Consider the following 20,991-nt stretch of genomic DNA (forward strand, 5'->3'; position numbering starts at 1 on the left):
CCATTTGGAGGGAGAATCACAACTTCGACTCTCCATTTCTTCCACAATGTAGCTGCAACTTCTTCTTCATTCCACCTATAGATTATCTTCACAAACCTGTTCACGATTTAAGAAAGCAATAGCTATGGGCATTAAAATTGTACTTGAAGTATTTGTTCAATACCTGTGTTGGATGCATCCAAAAATTTAGAACCACGAGCCATGTGTGCATCCAAATATATGTGCACTTGTGTTGCACACTCTATTTAAAGGAGGATTATTTATATTGAAATTGAACTTATTCTTCTTGTTTCATATTAGTAATGTGAAAAATAGTGCTAGTAGCCTACATTTGATGATAAATGTAAGCTGATACAAGCTGATAATGCGATGGAAAGCCACAGCAGAGAACAAATATTTAAGTTTCATGCAGTTGCAATCCTGGAACAAAACCAGAGACAATGAAAGAAGAGGAAGAAAGAAAACAGAGGAGCATTAGAATATTTTCACTTGGGCTTAAAACCAATCAAAGAATACAGATTACCATTGATATTCACCGGGGTTATAAAATCTACCCATGCAACATAACACGTAGTGCGCTCGCATATTGCTCGACATATGGTACAAAATTCGTGGAATTTGATGAAGCAACATACTCGGGGCGACCTTGGAACTTGCATTTTGAATATAAACAGATGTATAACATAGAATACATGTTCCCAGAGAGAATTATGCACAACCAAATTGTTGCGGATACTAGCTTGAGCATGCACACATATAGAGGGAAGGTACTATAATGCACTTAAGTAGAAAGAACGAGAGAATTTGTCATTCGCAAATTGGTTTTGTTCCGAAGCTGCTCAAGCAGATTGCAAATGTTTGGAAAGCTGAGAGTGGGTACCGATAATCCATGGTGAAAATGTCCTTCTCGATCTTCCCAAATTGCAGAATCACTTTGTCTCGTTCTGCTGCTGAAATGTCTTGGCTCGGCTCCACAGTGGCCACCAACTGGAAATTTTTTACAGAAGCCACGGTAACTCGTCCTTTAAAATTTAGGCACCAACACTGCAACTGTTCATGCCATCTAGGTGTTTTATTTTTTCAAAACAAAGGCTGTACTTTGCCCTGATTTTGCAGGCTCACAACAGTCACTCGAATTGAATCCAATGCATGGGCTTTTTCCTTTTGAATCTATCGGTAGAGAAGGATGACCTTCAGGGCAATTTCCAAATGCAATTGGAATCGGAGCAGTTCCTCTTTCTTTGACAGCAGAGACAGGGATCGAGTGCATCACACACTTCAATCTCCTCGGACCTTTGGTGCGAAGAACATTGAGCTCGTAAGATATACTGGCAGTGTTAACTTTAGTCGTAGGGACCCTCGGAGGCACAGACTTCAAGTAGGTTTTCCAATGTGATCGATAACCGGATTGTGCAGAAAAATAATGCTGAGGTTGGCTCTCGAAAATGTTGAAATTTGTCCCCAGGAAATTAGACCAGTTAAAGCTTTCATTTTTAACCAACCAATCCTTAAAAAAGTATTCAAGAACTAAAAATAACTTTACCCATAAGCTAACCGGAGTTTTCCAATATAATCGTGGCTTGATTTTGAGAAATCACCCCCCTTCAAATAAATCATAAAATCAGTGTGGGTAGCCCTTCTAACTTTCTTTGCTACCAATAGCTGTTTACTCAAGTCACCAGACAAAGCTGTAAATTCGAAAGGAAAAAAAAAAACTAACAGACGTCAGTTATATGAATGAAGAGATAGGTCTAAAATGTTTATATAAATCCTGATTTAATGTGCAAAACAATGTGATAATTTTAATTTTAAGTAACTGTACAAGTTAAAGATTGATTTTACGGTTCTAAAGATATATAAAATTAAATTAAAATTTCAATAATACATTACACACCAAATCAAAGTTGTCCTAAGCTGAAACATACGGGCTTTGCTTGGAATGAAAGATGAAAAATTTGTTAACCATATGATTAAGATTCATAACCAATCTCTTACGTTGAATCTTCACAAATTTTCCATCTTTCCTCATTTTCATCATTCATATCATAGTTGTAGGGACCAAAACACTCATTTTCACCAAGAAAAGAATGATAGAAAAATGAAAAAATTACCAGGACTGAAACCCATATACAATCGATATGTTGAAGTTTTCCTTTCCCTCCTAATAAAGCATTGAATCGGAGCATCCCTTGGTCCAGGCTATACTCCCCCAAAAAAGAAACACCAATAAACTATCAAATCGAAATTTTTCAATAAAAAGGTAAAAAAAAAAAAAAGGAAGACTAAAATTTCACCTGCTTTAGAGATATGGGGAAAGTGAAGAAGCCACATTGCTCAGGTGTTTTAACAATTTCTTTAGTAATTTCCCTCCAAGACTTACAAACGGCAGCACAAGCAACCACATCTCTCCTTCCCGGCCAACATGTTTCATTTGTTTCCACTCTTTGTAAAATATCAAGCAGTAATTCCGGGGGCAAATTTGCCCAATGTCCTTGCTCGAGTTCAGTTAATGAACCACCTAACAATAATGGAGAAGAAGAAGCTTCTGGCACAATATCGGATCGTCCACGCATACTGTTACCTTTCCTCCCTGAACTATTCTTTGATATGTTTCCAATCTCCCGAATAAAGGCTTTTATCGGCATTTTTTCTCTTGATTTTGGCTTAACAGAGCTGGAATAGTAACGATAAATCATGATAGGAGAAAAGAAAACGATAAGCGACGAAAGTAGTTTTTTTTTTTTTTAATTTTTGTGATTCTTTGATTTCAAAGTTTACCTGAAAGATTTGGATTCTTTCGCTGTTATCCAAACTAGTAATAGAAACCTTTGAGCGAAAATCTTCAAAAAAATTCAAAATGCGAAGAGGAATTTTGGAAAATATCAGTGATTTCCAGAAAAGAAGGTGGGTTCATCGGAGAACACGATAGGGAGAGGCGAAGCGGAGAACGTACACGATCTCCAATCAATGGGAAGAACAAAGATAGCGAGAAAGAGAGAATCCAATGGAAAGAGAAATCTCGAGATTTGCATCCGTTTTTTGTTATAAAAAATAACTTTAAAAGATTGGCGGTCCAATCGTTCATTTTCTTCCTCCCTTTCTCGCCATCTCCGCCTCTCACACCGTCGCGGCCACCGCCTCAAGCTGGTCTGCAACGGCGACTACCAGGCCTTTTTTCTTCTTCTTTCCGTTTCAGTTACAGTTTGATTCTAATTTAAATAATTTGTAATTCTTGAAGAACGTAATTTTATTTTCAATCTTATTCACCAATTTAAGTGGCAGGTGTTTTGGTTCACAGACTCTATAATTCCAAATCCTGCTCCAACTTTTCCATTCAAGGGCTTACAAATTGTCGTTAGAAAATGATAGCCTAGCTTCAATGCAATTTACTAAATTTGCTTTAAAAATAGTAAAAGAAAGGTTTTAAGGAACATCTTATATATAGTTATAAATTAAAGTCGATGGTGTTTTATTTTTTGAAATGAATGCTTTCATTTAATTACCGATGATGTCAAATATTACAACTGTCATTGATACATTTCGATTTATCAAACAAAAAAGGATCAATTCTGGACGAGATTTAATACGTAAGTACACATGCATATAAGATAATGTATGGTTCAATGAGTTTGCGGGCGTTGATCTAACATAATTACCCTCGTTTCATCGGCTTATAGTTTTTTTAGCTAGTTTTATTATAAAAACTATATAAAAAAAAAAATTACAATCAAAGTTTATAATAATAATAATAATAATGTAAACTAAATATATAATTAGAGGATGTTTATAATTATTGATATAAGAAGTTAGTCACTCATGATTATACAATTATAATGTAAAAAAAATATTAAAAATTATAACAAGGAATCAAACAATTGGAAGACGTATTGACCATCACAAACTAAAATCAATCTTCATAAGAAAAATATCTCTTAATTCAAAATGTGTATCTAAATCTAATTTGAGGGTCCAAAACATGACAAATAAAAGAACAACAAATGAGTGTCATTTTGATCAGTTGAGAGAAATCGAATACAGTCTCTAGAAAATTAAACTAAGAGAACGATCAAATAACTATTAAAAGTGAAAAATGTGTCAAAAAAAATTAAAATATATAATAAAAGTAGAGAAAAATGTCTTATAAAAATAGAATTATTAGAAATAAAAAAATAAATAAAACATAAATAAAACATTAAAAAAAATCAACTCTGTACCATAACAATAAAAGTGATGTCATTGCCGGTCGACAAATACGGAGAATGAGGACAAGTGTCGCAAAGAAAACTAGCACAACTCTATCTCTCATTTTAAACATTAGGCTTAAACACTTAAACTAAACTTTTTTTAAGTGACAAAACAATTTTTTGGTTAAAATAATCCCTTAAATCATATTTTTCACTTTAATACCCTAAAATATTTTTTATCAAAACAAACACCTAACTTTATATAACGTATTGAAAAATAATTTTTTAACTGAAAAAATTAAAGACTTAAAATAGTTAAATATAATAGTTTAAGTAATTAATTTCGATATCTAAAACAAAACAAAAAAGTACTTTAACTAATTATTTTTACTTCCTAAACAATTAAATCCTCATGCCTTTTCATCATTTCCATCGAGAAAGAAAATGACAATTATACCCATAATAATTTAATTTATTTCTAATTATAATCGTTATTTATTAGGGTAAAGTATAGTAATGGTCACTGAATTTTTCTAAAGCATTCATTTAAATATCCCAACTTTTAAAACATGTAATACAGTCCCCAACATTTAGTCCGTTTACAAAATGGTCCCCCAACATTTAGTCTGTTTGCAATATGGTCCCTGACCGTTTGACGCCGTTACATTGTCGTTAGTACGTTTGCAATATGGTCACTGAACTTTTCAGGCGCTTGCATTTAGGTCCCCCAACTTTTAAAACTTGCAATACAATCCTAAATTTCATTCTAACGATCTCAAATTTCCTTTTTTGCTTCTCTCTTCTCATTTCCAACATAACTTTTCAGTCGATGATGCATGGGAAATTCTAATCTAACTTTGAATTATGTGGAGGTATTGACTTGAATAAGGGTCCATTGAGAGAAGGCCCGACCAAGGGACTATCGGGACCATCAACGATTCAAGGTGTAATATTAGATACATGTCATCTCAGGTGAAGCATAGATGTTCAATGAAATGCTTGTGAGAAAAAAATGGGGTTAGAAATGCAGAGTTGACAAATACTACTAAGATGAACTAAGTATCATTGTTGAAAGTCACCAACAAAGCTGGAATTATTTTGTATAAATGACATATAATAATTTCTTCGTTTAATCTTGTACTTAAAGATTTTCCAACAGATGATCAAATATAATGAAATCCCAAACATCGCATTCACCTCTCGTTTGGTTTTTGTTCTTCAATTTTCCGCCATGTAAAATTGTAAACTCAAGCAGTGCTCTGTCTTTCAGCTTTTTATTTACAAAGAAAAAATGGATGAAGAATTGCTTGAACGCAACACCGATTGCGTTTATTTCTTAGCCTCTCCCCTCACTTGCAATAAGGTATTTATTTTCTCTTTTGGGCTATTCGGAAGTAAGCTTTTCCTCTTTCGCACTTTCCCATTTTCAGCTCGCATAGTGTGTTTTTTGTTGAAATTTTTATGTTTCTGGAACTGGATGCCAATGCTCTGGATATTCAGTGTTAGTTTTGAACCAAAACCATCTAATTTTATTTCTTTCTTCTTAATCAAAGCTTTTAGTACTCCTTATGAAAGATATTCAGTACATCAGAATAGAAGTGAAATAGGGTCCTAGGCTAAATTTTTTTGATATTCTTGTTTGGTTTTTCTTTAAATCAGGGAATTGGTTGTGAGTATCGACATAGTGAAATCGCCAGGCTCAATCCGATAAACTGATGGTACTAGTTTACTGTGAATTGTATTGATCCGACCTGTGGTTTTCAGCGTCCTGTAAGCTCGTTATGGGACTGATATATCGTGAATGAATTGATTTTTTATATGTTTTGGAATTTTTACAGTTGAATTGTATTGAATTATAGCTTTAGAAGACAATTCTGCATGCACGTAACTCGAAAGGCATCATGACAGCGTAGTATATTTGGAGCAGCTACTTGACCTTGTCATGATGCCTTTCGAGTTGCGAAAGAGACTGAGAGGTGAATGCGCTGTTTGGGATTTCATTATATTTGATCATCTGTTGGAAAATCTTTAAGCACAAGGATTAAATGAAAAAATTATTATATGCCATTTATACAAAATAATTACAACTTTGTTGGTGACTTTCAACAATGATACTTATTTCATCTTAGTAGTATTTGTCAACTCTGCATTTCTAACCCCTTTTTTCTCACAAGCATTTCATCGAACATCTATGCTTCACCTGAGATGACATGTATCTAACATTACACCTTGAATCGTTGATGGTCCCGATAGTCCCTTCGTCGGGTCTTCACTTAATGGACCCTTATTCAAGTCAACACCTCCACATAATTCAAAGTTAGATTAGAATTTCTCATGCATCTCCGACTGAAAAGTTACGCTGGAAATGAGAAGAGAGAAGCGAAAAAGGAAATTCAAGATTGAAAAGCAATTTAGGGTTTAGAATGAAATTTAAGATTGTGTTGTAAGTTTTAAAAGTTGGGGGACCTAAATGCAAGTGCCTGAAAAGTTCAGTGACCATATTGCAAACGTACTAACGGCAGTGTAACGGCGTCAAATGGTCGGGGACCATATTGCAAACAGACTAAATGTTGGGGGATCATATTGCAAACGGATTAAATGTTGGGGGACTGTATTGTAAGTTTTAAAAGTTGAGAGACCTAAATGAAAGCTTTAGAAAAGTTTAGTGACCATTACTATACTTCACCCTATTTATTATTATTTTTAAAACAAAATAAATTTAGACGGTTATTTTTAGTTAAAGGTAACTACTAGTAATATATGTGATAATGATTCTTCCCATGCATGCTTCAAATATAGCAAGTAATATGGTGTTTTCCTCTTTATATTCTTCAACTACGATGTATCGAACTCGAATGTACCCAAAAAAATTATTAAAGAAATTTTACAGCATTTTTCAAAATTTAATTTAATTAAGCTGTGTTTTGAATCATTTCATAGGTGAGTTTAATTTAATTTACTATACTGTATTTAAGCTGTGTTTTTATTCTATTTTTCATCAGGAACCAATTATTAAGCCTTGATTGATGTTGTTTCCAAAACATTAGGGTCCACTCACCAACCGGAGAACCTATTGACTGGAGGAGACCTTTGAAAACTTTGGTAATATTTGATTGAAAAGGGTCAATTTTATATATTTTTTATGAGATAAATATTAAAACTATATATGAATTTTGGTCAAATGTGCAATGCATATATGAATTTTGATTCTATATAATTATAAATGAGAATTTTGATTTCATTCAATTTTTATAAATTATTAAAATCGTTATCGGTATGATATCAAAATAAGAGAATAAAAGTGATAAAATTAACCATTCTAGATAAGAAATTAATTTTTTTTAAAGTTTGAAACAATAATAAATTTGCAACGATTTTTTTGAATGGGATTTAAATACTTTTGCGACCAGATGATTTATTATAATATAATATGCTATTAGTTAGCTTTTCAACATATCTTGAAATATCTCACCAATGTTAACAACTTAAGATATGCCTATATTAGGGAAAATATGCTTTGAATAAATTATGAATGAACATTTGAGTTAAAAAATATGTACGAACCGAAAATCATAATTACATTTGAGTTAAAATTCTACAAGACTATCAAATGCCCTCTTCATCTTTAGGGCGGATAGTTATGTTGTTCTACAACCTAATTTAAGGTAATTTTAACCTAAAATATTATCATGTTCAACCTAAATTGTAAAGAGATAAAAGTGAAGTAACTAAAATTAAAATAAAAAAAAACAACTTTAAATGAATTAATTTTGGAGAAAAACAACTTTGATAACAAAAGAGAGTGTTGTTTTCTCTAGATATCTTAGATTTGAGTAACTGCGTGGCAGAATCAACGTGTTGTCAATAACTAAAAAGATTATGAACAAATATTATCTTTTAATCACCATAACCTACTAAAAAATAGATTTTTTATAAAATTTAGTTTTCATCTTTATATTTTTATCTTATTTTTAATTTAATCTTAAAATAAAAATATAATTTTAAAAAATCAATAAAATCATCAACATACCATACAATGAATGCCACCTACACTATAAAACTACTCCACTTTGTTAAAGAATTTCTACTCATCGCCATTTCTCTTTAAAAAAATAAGCACAATATTCGTTTAAATAAGCGAACAAAACTACACCTACATCCTCTTTGTAAGCGGAAGGAAAAGATTCCCAACGTGAATCAAAGTTATAGGACCGGCGTCTTACAAAACAAGTCAAGTCAAACTCATACTTCCCAACAATGGATTCATCAATCATTAGCATTTACCGACAAACCCCAAATTTGAGAATCCACACCATTCTTCGCAGCCAAATGCCCCAATTTTTATATAATAAAAGTAAGGGTAAATTACACCGTTCTTCACTTAACTTTACTCTTCTTCTTATTTTACTCATCGTATTTTCAATTTTTTTAATTTACTCATTAACCTTTATAGATTGAATCATTTTGTTCACTCTGTCGTTATCTCTCTAACGTTCTGATGGCGTGGGTTTTATTATTATTATTTAATATAAAATAATTAAAAATATAAAGGTAAATTGCACCTTTCTCTCTCTCCTATTTTGCTCACTTAACTATTAAATAAAAACATAAGGTGGCCGGATACCACCACCCGCCACCATCGACGGTCATAGATTATGGACGTTCGGTTTCAAATTTCATGGGTCACTTTGCCTCGACAATTGAGTTCGAATCCGACCTTTATTTTATCGGAATTTGCTTTGAAATCCACGAATTAGAGATTAAAAGTTAGGAAGTCGAAACGTTTCAGTCAAGATTCACGGATTTTGGGACATTTTTCAATGAAACAACCACCAAATTCAGACTCAGGAGTTAAGATGAACTGAACCATGAATTTTGAGACCGAACAACCATTGACAACGATAGAAAGTGGTCGGAATGAAAAATGATGTGGTGATCGGCGACAGTAACTAGTCACCTTATTTGCAAAATATAGAGAAAATGGGGGGAGAAGAGGATATGAAACGACGTCGTTTTGGTATATATTTGAGTTTTTCAAAACGATGTTGTTTTGTTGCTTGTGTCATGTTATAACATTGTTAAAAAGTTAACGGCAGAATAAACAAAATGATTCGTAAACTTCAATGAGTAAATTATAAAATTTGAAAGTATGATGATTAAAATAAGAAAAAGAATAAAGTTCAATAGCAACGGTATAATTTACTAAAAATAAATATAAAAGAGCCGAAATAGCCAACAGGGGCGCCGAGGTGTAGTAGGGGCCAGTAGCAGAGCGGCACGCCTTCACCAACTGCTGCAGTGGTAGTGCGCTTGTTGGCGTGCTTTGCCTATATATAATACTTGTACGCATATTCAGTGCCATATCCAATAGAGCTGAGCCTGAGACTACTTCAGAGGACCCTTTTGAGGGAGTCATCAAAAGCCATCACCGGGTAAAACTATGGGAGCGGAAACCTTGGTTAAGATCGGGGAGGCCAAGGCTCCCCTCATACTGGGACTACAACCAGCTGCCCTCATTGACCATGTGGCTCGTGTCGATTGGTCCTTGCTCCATCAAACTCTCGGCGAACGTGGTGGCTCTATTCCGGTATTTCCCATTTTTTCTTTTTAACTTCACTCTTTAGTAAGTTCTTGCATCTTTTCTGTTAGATTTTTTTCTTCTAATCCCTTCTTACTTGCTGTTTTATGGGTTTATGCTACTTTGCTTTAAGTTTTCATCTTGGGTATAATTTATAGGTTTTGGTCATCAGGACTCCCCAAATTGTATTCAGCTTATTTTTCCCTCTTTCTGCTATGTTCTGGACCATGAAAAGGTTTAAAAATGTAGTGTGTATCTGTTTTCTCTTGTTTGAGAGTAATAGGCTAGATTCTTTTATTATATCTTTTTGATTGGTTGATGCATGTGGAGGCTGTCAGTAAAAGTAATTTTATGGCGGTTTTAGTCTTATAGACAAGACTAATTTATGGTCAGATTCTTCAGTTTTTATTACTTGTTCTCCGGTTTGATAATTTTCTTGTTTGATGACAATGGATTTGCTCTATTATGTAGGTGGAAATCAAGGAGCTTGAGCATATATTAAGCGAGCTGAAAGGCACATCCTTGCTTCAGCTGATGAGCCATCTCCTATGAAGACTATGGCCGGCGGAAGCGTTGCGAATACTTTTCGTGGACTTAGCTTTGGCTTCGGGGTTAATGGTGGAATGTTTGGGGCCTACGGGGATGATAAGCAAGGTCAATTGCTTGCGAGTAAAATGTAATGTTAGGGGTCTAAATACAAAAGATAGTACATTTTTAGTTTTAAAAAATAGGAATTGAAGTTGCATAGGTATTCTATAGTGGTATACAGTAAAAATATATTTAAAATAAAGGATCAATTAAAAATAATAATGAAATTATGAAAAATTAAGGGACTAAATTAAAAAATAGAAAACTTATTATCGAAAAGAGAAATTGAAAGTACATATGTACTCTACGATGGTTTAGGAGCATGTGGTTCAAATTTGATTAAAAATAAACTTAAAAAGGAGGAGAAATTGAAGAGACTAAATTGAAATTTTTGGTTTTTCGAGTAACTTGAAATTTTCAAATTTCAACTCGACGTGAACTCAAAAACCGAATTGATAATTCAGATTGACTCGAATAACTCGAAATTGAAAAAAATAATTTTTCGAATCAAATCAAGTTTTGCTCATACCTAATTATGATATGTAATTACCAAACAAAATAATTAAAAAAGATGGACGAGTTAAATCTTGCACAAGAAGTGCCAACGACATTTTATGTTAACAAGTCTACAAAATCTTTTATAAGGAATTTAATCTTTCTTAACCGAAGTAAAGAAATCGATACAAAGTATCAGTTTACTAGAGAATAGGTGAAGAAAACATATAGCTAATATTATATAATAAAAGGTTAACTATCATATATTTTTATGAAGTCGTTGAAAGCATATATATTCTATAAACTCAAGGAAAAGTTTAAAACGAAAAGTTAAGTTTAGAGAGCGTTAGAATTTAAACGTGACTAGAAGTTTTAAGTCGAATTTGATAATAAAATAAATTTAAGATAATTTGAATTGATATAAAAATTATGATAATTCAGTGTTAAAATTACGTGTTAAATATGTGTAGGTGTTGTCATTTCATAAAAGGGGGAAAATCCAGAAAGTAAAAGGGGGAAAATCCAGAAAGTAAAAGCTCAAGAAGTACGAAGAAACTTCGCCAATTTGTGAACAAGAATTGGCCAAAAGTAACAAAGTTGCGCCAACTTGCTTGCATGATCTATTGTTAATTCATGTTGATATGTTGAATTTGTTTATATATGCATTCTTGTGGTCTGGAAGGTAGCTTAATTGTTTTCTATTTTTTTGTTGCATTTTTTTAAAAAAAAAAGGAAGTTCACTGAGTTACGCAGTTTTTGTGCATCTAAAATAAGTATTTTTCATTTGTGATGAGCTAGAGGAAGAGATAGTCCTGTCTTGTTGGGTTTGTTTTCGTCGCTCGGGTGTAGCTCGGGTAACATAAGTAGACTTTGGGGTTGAGTGTTGTTTTCATTCTTAGGCTGCTATGTATCTGGAAGATTAGTTTAGCGAATGTTGAACTTTTGCTTTTATATTATCTAAGTAGAAATTTGTTATATTCCTGAGCAAAAGGTTTATTGCACCCTAAGGAAGTCTCGGAGAAGATTATTTTAAGTAGGCATGCTTTGGTTGGTTTGAAAATTCATTTTAATTTGTTCCGGTTTAAGGTGATTGCAACTGATTGTAATGTGGGATTTTCCCAAGGTAGTTTATTGGCTAGATTGCTGGTGTGTTATTTATTTGTTGTTTTTAGTTATTCGGATTTTTGACAAGTGCTTTATGGGTAAAGAATTAGGCCCACAGATAATATTGTATCGAAAATGGTTATTTTCTTAACTCTGTGTCATTTGATTCTGATCTATTGTAGGTTATGGACCAACAGACTGCAGATATCGCTCCTACTCGAGCATTTCCGGAAGAGCAGCGACTCTTTCTCCTTGCTCTTCACATAGTCACCACAGAATTTGCACACAGGTGAAGATTAGATCCTTGAAATGTAGTTCGAGAGGAATATCTGTTGTATGCAGAGCAGGTTCTAGTGGTCATAGGAGAAACCCTAACTTCTCGAGGCAAAGACATGGGTTTCGAGGGAAGAACATGCAGAATGAGGAGAGAGAGAATCTTGAAAATATAGATGAATCTGAAATGATATCTTCAAAAAACGGGCCATTACTCTCTCTTTCTGGTTCCACGAAATTTCAAGCTGCTGCAGCCCCAGGTCCAAGAGAGAAGGAGATTGTGGAGCTTTTTAGGAAGGTCCAAACTAAACTTCAAGAAAAGTTGCAGTTAACGAAGATAAGAAAACTGAAGCCTCACAGAAGGGAAAAGAGAGTGAAACAGTCGATTCTCTCCTTGAATTATTGAGGAAGCACTCGGTTGAACAAGGTAAGAAGAAAAACAGCAATGGCAACAGTAGACACTTGCATTTAGATGATCCAGAAGTGAATGGCTCTTCTAATGGAGACAAAAGCTCCAGTTTCTTTGGATCAATTAAAATATTAATTGAGTTATTAAAATATCAATAAAATAAATTTGAGTTATTAATAGATGTCATGTCATAAAAAATTAATAAAATAAATTTGAGTTATTAAAATAAGAGCAATTCTATAGTTTAATAATTAAATTAAAAAAATAAATTTTAATAATTAAAATAAGAGTTAGAAGATAGGTGAGTGGTGAATAGTGTAATTTACTTAAAAAATAAAATAAAAAACATATTTTTTAATGTGTCACATGTTATGGTTATACGGTTCCACGTCACTTTCCGTGACGGAAGTGGGTGAATCCGTTAACTGAAGAAAACATTATGTAGCTAATCAAGAATTTTTTAAACTTTATGTATGAAACTAAAAATCGGATATAATCCATGTATGAATGTGGTAATTAACTCAATCCAATTTGTACTCGTCAGTCATCGGTCTCTTTTCGAACTGCTTCAAATAAAGGGTTATTTTTAACGTAATATTAAATGATATATATAGTATTTAATGTACTCGTATTAGATTTGGATATTCGATCTGCGTTTATTGAATTTTGTTCACGTCGCTCGACTCTGAATTATGGTTTTATCGGTGATCTTTCAATAACTTGATCCTTTTACGGTTTGTTAGCTAATACAATTAAATCTATTTGTATCTTTCGTTGTTCGAGTTTTGATTAGATTTTTTAATCTTTCCTTGTATGATCCTTATGTGATCTTAATTACTAATTTTTGTATCAATATATCCTAATTATATGTTTAATTAATTATTAATTTTTATATCAATAATTTTTTAAAAATATTCATATCATATGTTTAATTTATAATCATTTACGATTATGATTGCAAATCACTTCTATTAAAAAAACAAAGGTCGGTTAAAAAAACCATAGTCATTTTCTTCCTCTTCCTCTCTATCCTTTTTTTTCTTCTTTACAATTTGTGTCAATTTTATTGATCAATTCAACTTTTTTTTTTAATTTTGTTTAACTGGCGGCGGCACTGATTTTGATGTTGGTTGTCGTCCGTCAGTTATATTTTTTCTTTATTTTTTTAATTTTTTTTAATAAGAATAATTATGTCTTTGTGCATGTTTTCTGTCTTTATGACACATTTTTCTCTTCCTTTTGGTAGCTTACGATTTTTTTTGCTTTTTTTCGTTTATCTTTTTTCACATTGTTAGATTTGGCATTGTCACAACTGATCAAGATGGTGCTTAATTGTTATCCTGTTGATCTTCGCTGCTTTGGACCCTCGAATTGATTTGGATATGCGTTTTGCTCTCGTGGATAGTTTTCTCACGTTCCTTGACTCTGATTTGCGATTTGTCGGTGATCTTTCAATAATTTCATCCCCTTTTGTAGTTCGTTTGCCGATGCAGTCAGATTTATTTGTATCTTTATTTTATTCGAGCATTGGTTAGATTTTTTAACCTTTTCCTTTTATGATCATTGTGTGATCTAGGTGGTTAGTTTCTATGTTATTGGTTATAGGAAAATGTTATAATTATAATTTAGTTTACGTTTACGTTTACGATTATGCTCGTAAATCTTTATTATAATTATGAATATTTTTTTTAGTAAAACTAGCTATTTTCTATAATAAAAAAATTAGTGGTTCAAAAAAAAACAAATGTTAAATAATCTATTAACGACAACTTTCATTTTTTTTAATAATGTCATCTAGTTTTACAGATGACTTTATCTCATTCTTTTTATAAAAGACAAGACATAACGACCTTGTTAAATTTACCTAATATTTTCTAAATCACATTAATTCCTTAAATTTAACTTTCACTTATTTGAAAAAAACTTTGGTCACTTAAAAACATAATTTAAACTTTTGGTTTTTAGTTAAATTTTAAAAGAATTGTCATAATATAAATACACTATCCTCTCTTTTTCTCACCACATAACCTTTCATATTCAACTTTTAACAATAGTTTTCATTCACCAATGACTCACACCGACGACTCAACGACATAAGCGAGGTATTGCTTGGAAGACGAACAAATAAGTTGGCCATTTCAGCTCGGGTATGGAAGTACGTGGAAGTGTAGCAATGGAGATTGGTATTTAAAGTGATGAGGATGGATGATCTCCACCGATCAGCTTATTCTCCTTTGGAAGAAAAATACAAAGGGAAAGTAATATCATTTCATATCTGAAAAAACATCAGCATGAATGTGCTTTGCAAATTAGGCTTGGAACAGACCGCAACTCCAAGCTGTGTTCGTCAGTCATCACTGCTTGACCTTGAAAAGGGATGGGCTTGTTCTGCATTAAACACAAGGTGTCAGATCCACCGAAATGAAAATAAAGGTTTTTTTGGCCAATGGGTCAGCCCCAAAAAATAGTTACAAAATAGGGTACAAACTTTTTTTTAATCTACGATATATTTTATCGTGCACGGAACTCATCACATTGAAATGACGAGTTCTAATAAAAAATATTTTTATTCAAATTTTTTATCTCGATGTAATAAATTTTAATAAGAAATATTTTTTTATCTACTGTAACATTTGTCGTATTATCTAAAATACCTGAATACCCTACTAGCTAAATAAAAAAGCCGAATGCGCTAATGAGTCAACAAAATCCGAAAATAAAGGCATGTTCTTTAATGGAGTAAGCCCAATGATTTTGCTTCCTTCCCCCACTCTCGTTTCCTACTTTAACAAATCCTTTCAGGCCCTTACCTTAGCCTCGTCCCCTTTTTATCCAAGAATTGGACATCTTTCCGCTACTAATAACAAATAAAATATCTTACCTATTTAGTCACTCAATTATTCATGCAGTTATATTTTGACCATTCAATTATTTTTTTAAAATCATAACTAACGTTACGTTTTTGTCATCGGCTGTTAAAAAAAATTAACCATAATATTAACGTATCACCATAAGATAATGTCATAGCATCATTGATTTTTTTAAAATGTCACATTAATAATTATGTCAATTTTTAAACAAAAGTTGCCAGAATAAAATAAAAACATAAAATTATATATTATTTTAAAAAAAATAATTAAATAATCAAAACATAACTACACAAATAGTTGGATAGCTAAATACATAATTTATCCTAATAAAGAGTTACTATAAAAATTAAATGGCATATATTATAAATTAAGATAGTTTTTTTTTTCAATATTAAAGTAACCATAGCAAATTTGATACTATCACGTCAATAAGTTTGACAACAATTAATATAATTAACTAGAATTACAATTAAAGAAATATCATTGACCATGAATATAAATTTATTTGATCCATAGTTAAAAATAATAACCCATTTAATTTTGGGATACAATTAGAGGAGCTGAAAAAAATATTTAAACCAACTTAAATTTCAAATTAGTTCTCTAACTCAAGTCAATAATTCAACAATGACTGCTAACTAGTTTAGTTTAACTTGAGAAAATTCAAACTCTCAACAAGGTTTTAGCAGTTCATTAATTCTATTTTAAACTTATGGCCGAGTGAAAGTTGGGACCATATAACTTGGATGGCCCTTTGTTGCAAATATGCAAGCATTGAAATTGACTCATTGGATAAGATTTTCATCCATCAACTTGTTGAGAAAAAACAACAATTTTCTTCCCATGTTTTAAAATATTCGTTCTTAATATTTACTTGTTTGATACATATATATATATATATTTAAAATCATATGAAGAAAATTCACATAAATAGGACATCTAATACTAATTAATATTTTAAAATAACTCAAGTAGCAATGTTGTAGTTACAACATAAATAGACTGGTACCAATGGCGGAACTAAAGAGAGTTAGTGGGGTCATGGCCCCAAATATTTAAAAAATAATATATATATATATATATACTAAATTATTAAATTTGGCCCACAAATAATATGTATAGTATATTAGATTTAATTGTCTCTCTCTCTCTATATATTTTTTTAAAATTTAAAAATCACTTATCATTTATTAAAAAGAGTTAACATTAAATTTTAATATTATTATTTTATTTTTAAATGAATCCATTTGTTGTCATTTACGATTTTAATAGAAAAGTTCATGTTTTCTCTATTTGATTCTTCTTCTTCACCTCAATAACATATCAAATATTCAACTTTTTAATTTTATTTCAGTTAAAGATATTTTTAAAAATAAAATTTTATTTAAATTTATATTTATGATTTTGTTTCAAATATCTATTGTTATGTGAGTTCACGAATTTTTCATCTCTGAAATTAAAAAAAGTTAGATAGAATTCTATATTATTAACGATATAATTTTTTTTACGTGAATAAATAAATTTTAAATATTTATAAAAATAAACTAATTAATTTGATATTTTAATATATAATTTACGGTAAGAAAGGTATTAAAATGTTTTAATTAATATATACAATTTTCTAAATAACTCCCGCAAGAAATAATATTGAATTCTGCCAGGAATAATGTATTGTTTTAGTACAAGCTAAAAATATCTAATCGAATCCATAAAAAGAAAAAAACTCAAATCAGAAATATCAAACAACAGACCATGAAAAAATAATAAAAAGTTCATCTTATTACTATAGAGTAATTTGTATCCCACTTTCGTGGCATTATCTTTTAGGGTTATATATAATTATAATGGACAGCGTTGTTATGTCTTAGACATAAAGAAAACAAAGACTGTCGATTACAAACTTTTTTAAATTACACTATACAATTATAGAGTTAATTTTTTATCGTGTTGGTCTTTGAAGTTGTATTCAATAACACACAAGTTGATCATTCCTCTTAATATTGTAAGTTTATAATATTTTGTTCATATTAATTCTTTTTTTTTCACTTTAGTATTTAATTATATATATATATTCTTACAAGTTAAAATTAAAAAATTATAATATAAAAATATAAAATAGCAAACTGTTTTTGATTTGATCTTTTCATGCGATTAAAAAGTTTATATTGACAGATAAAATAGTAAATATTTATTCTTGTAAAGAAAAGGAATGAAACCCTTGATAAATCATAGGCTGGGCCGCTGGAGCGTCTCGCGATACGGCCGATAAAGGAAAATTATTGGCGTGAGCGTGACACCGAAGGAACCCATCAGCTCCTGTCCGATTCGCCCCACCGGTGTCGACAGTCTTGCGGACCACCTAACTGACCTCTCTTCTACCGACGTCTGCTTCACATTCGACTTAAGTCTCGCTTCACTAGTTGACACTGTCATTGTCAACTACATATTATCTCAATTATTATTTCCGTATATATTTTTTAATGCAAAAGGCACTGCATATTTCACCTATATATAATGTACATTGCGCCCTGCGACTCAATGCAAATCATTCAGTTTAGAAACCCAGAAGAAGCTCTCTTTTTCTTACTTCTTTTTCTTTTCTGTATTCAATAAACTCTGAAAGTAATCTCTGACCTTCCTCTTCAGTCTTCTCTTAATCAAACATGGCTTCCTTTGAATTTGATAATGTCAAGGCTGAGAAAGAAGATGCTTTATGGAGATACAACATGGAGAAGAAGTTGAAGATCAGGCTCCACTTAACCGGATTTTTGTTGGCTTTGTTTTTGTTGTCATGGTCTTGGTTCCCTACTTTGATCTCTGCCACCTTTGCGGTCGCCGGAGATTTTCTCCGTCGTGTTGTCTCTACTTTTAACGAACCTCTCTTTACTTTCGTCCTTGCAAACTTCATCATCATGGTTATTTATATAATATCTGGCCAAAAACAGACCCAGAAACAAGCTACCAGCACGGACATGGACATCTACGATGAATACGTCTGCAGTTCACGCCGGAGTATACCCACACACACCGCCTCCACGGTGGCTCCGGAAACGGAAGAGACCGTGATGGACAAGCAAATCATTTTTGAAGTAAATGCGGCTCCTCTTTCTCCCGCAAAGCAGCTAGAAACGACAGTTGATACTGATACAATTAGAGATACAAAAATTCCCCCCTCACCAGTTAAACAACATACGACGACGATGGCCCGTACAATACTGACAAAGACAAAGCCGGCGGCCGTGTCTTCAGCTGAATTGAAGGAAAAGGAATACCGAAGAAGTCAATCAATGGTTTCGGAATCTCGAAACCAGAGGCCCGTGGAGCTTCGGAGATCCAAGACGATTATCGGCGGCGGAAAGCTGGTGACTTCAAGTATAGAGCCGCGGAAGAAATCAATGGACGAAATGAGCAGCGAAGAGTTTCAGCTGATTATAGATAGTTTCATCGCTGAGAGAAAGAAAACACTGCTGCAAGAAAATACTGCCCCATCACACTAGGAGACTTGCTTATTCGAGTGAAGACTTAGGAGATTAATCAGACCAAGTCAATTAAAAAAAAGGTATAACAATTTTCTAATTATTAGGGTTTGGGATCGTATAATATTAATAACTATTTGGGATGTACAGTGATAATATTTCCCGGTTAAACTTAATGAGATTATTATTAATCTATATGAATATCTGAGCTTAAATTTTTACGTATGAACCAAAAGCAATCCTACACAGGTATTCAAATCGTAGTTGCGGTCATATTTTTGGTCATGTCTCATTTACTGCGATTGCGGCCATAGCGAGCGCTATTGTGGCCATAGCGAGCGCTATTATGGCCATAGCTGATATATCGGAAGGCTTCGCTACCACTATTCAGCGGGTGTTATCACGATCGCGGAACGCTATTTAAAACCCTGATCCTACATAAAAGATTTTTTTGCATATTAAAATAATTATGTAGGTTAAGATTTAAATCTCCAATTTATTGTATGTTATTTTAATCACTCTTTAGAGTAAGTACAAGGTAGTTTCTGTTCAAAGATAACTTTCAATCATTTGATATTGAACTCTCACATTTGTGATATTCATGGTGCTCGAACCCGATACTTCAATGAATAACAACTATTCATTTACCACCGAAGTCGCTTGGAATAACAACAATTCTTTTACCACCGAAATCGCTTGAAATAACAACAATTCATTTACCAGCGACGTTACTTGGTTGATGCTACACACTGGTCTTAGTACTTCTTTTTGGGGAACTTTGTGTTACCTTAGTCAACTATGGTAATTCAAAAGCCAATTTTTTTAATATAACAATCCGTATTTATTGAAATTAAAAAGGGAAAGTGAAAGCGCATTAACAATTCAATTAAAATATCATGAATCTACAACCAATAAAGCTTGAAATTTTGTGAGGAACGTCAAAAGCTTTTGATCTACTTTTTAATTGATCTCCATCATAATTGTGTTTTCATTGTTTAGAATCCCTTGGAACAAAATGGTAAAAATAGTTGCTGCAATTCTATAAGATCCCACCGCCAGCTTTTTGTATTGTCCTTTTTTTCAAGTGATATATGTATTCTAAGAAAAACCATGAAAAACTTATTTGCCTACGGTTAGAATCCAGTACCAAGAAAGTTGAAAAAGTGAAAACTAGCTGTCTGCATGCGCAGTTCAATAATTCAAGACTTTGTAAAACCTTTCAAGAACATGGTTTTATTTGGTTCCCAGTATTCACAAAAAGGACTCATTGGGATAAAAAAAAAAGAGGGTTGAGGCTATGGTGGTTTACTAGGGAACAATGGGTTTAGACTGGGGTTCAACGTCCTTGTGGGTTGTAGGGTATTCCTATTTTGTATTACTATATTCATATCAGATATGTATTTAAATTAGACTTCCTGATATCTTAGAATTAACTTGTTTGCGATGAAGTCAGTCTGTAACACAAAGGGAGGGTTTTTTCATTGTTTATAATCGTTAACCATCAGCATGACCCACATTATCGTTTCGCCTTTTGTTGTTTCTGCCTGTCACTGCCGTCAACTGGTGTTCAAAAACCATTAAACTCGTTATTTACTTGATGGCTGCAATAAGGTCCTCTGTCTCCGTACAAATGGTAGAGGCATTAATTAATTTATTTTATTTACAACATGCAATTTCTTCCATGCAAAAAGATTCAATTTTGGGTGTAAAATCTTGGGGGACCACAAACCATCCATCAGCTTCACTCCATCACAACCTTTTCATTACCTGCAAATTATTTTATTATTTTCATTTCATGGAGATGAAAAGGTAGCAGGCTAGTTGTTATTATTATTGTTCAATTATTGTAACAGTAACAATATACCATGCAATTTAATATAATTTGAAAAAGGGAAAAGTGCAAGTTGTCTACAGATTTTGAATATAATATAATATTTGTCTTTATATAGGAACAATTATATCCCTGTTTCCCACCCAGAATTGACATCTACATTTCTTTTCTACTGCTCATATG

General features: G+C 32.2%; 1 protein-coding gene and 2 pseudogenes across 1 annotated transcript; 2 read left to right on the forward strand and 1 right to left on the reverse strand.

The window, feature by feature from the left end:
• Nucleotides 1–747: 747 nt before the first annotated feature.
• Nucleotides 748–2,699, reverse strand: LOC120118264 (annotated as a pseudogene).
• A 9,422-nt stretch (nt 2,700–12,121) lies between these two features.
• On the forward strand, nt 12,122–13,963 carry LOC120118306 (annotated as a pseudogene).
• A 4,201-nt stretch (nt 13,964–18,164) lies between these two features.
• LOC120118307 lies at nt 18,165–18,998 on the forward strand. Its single transcript, XM_039138379.1, has one exon. It carries the CDS (start codon nt 18,165–18,167, stop codon nt 18,996–18,998), a length of 834 nt encoding a protein of 277 aa, XP_038994310.1.
• Nucleotides 18,999–20,991: the final 1,993 nt, after the last annotated feature.

Source organism: Hibiscus syriacus, unplaced genomic scaffold, assembly GCF_006381635.1.
Source record: "Hibiscus syriacus cultivar Baekdansim isolate YM2019G1 unplaced genomic scaffold, ASM638163v2 tig00110328_pilon, whole genome shotgun sequence".
In the NCBI taxonomy this organism is placed as follows: domain Eukaryota; kingdom Viridiplantae; phylum Streptophyta; class Magnoliopsida; order Malvales; family Malvaceae; genus Hibiscus; species Hibiscus syriacus.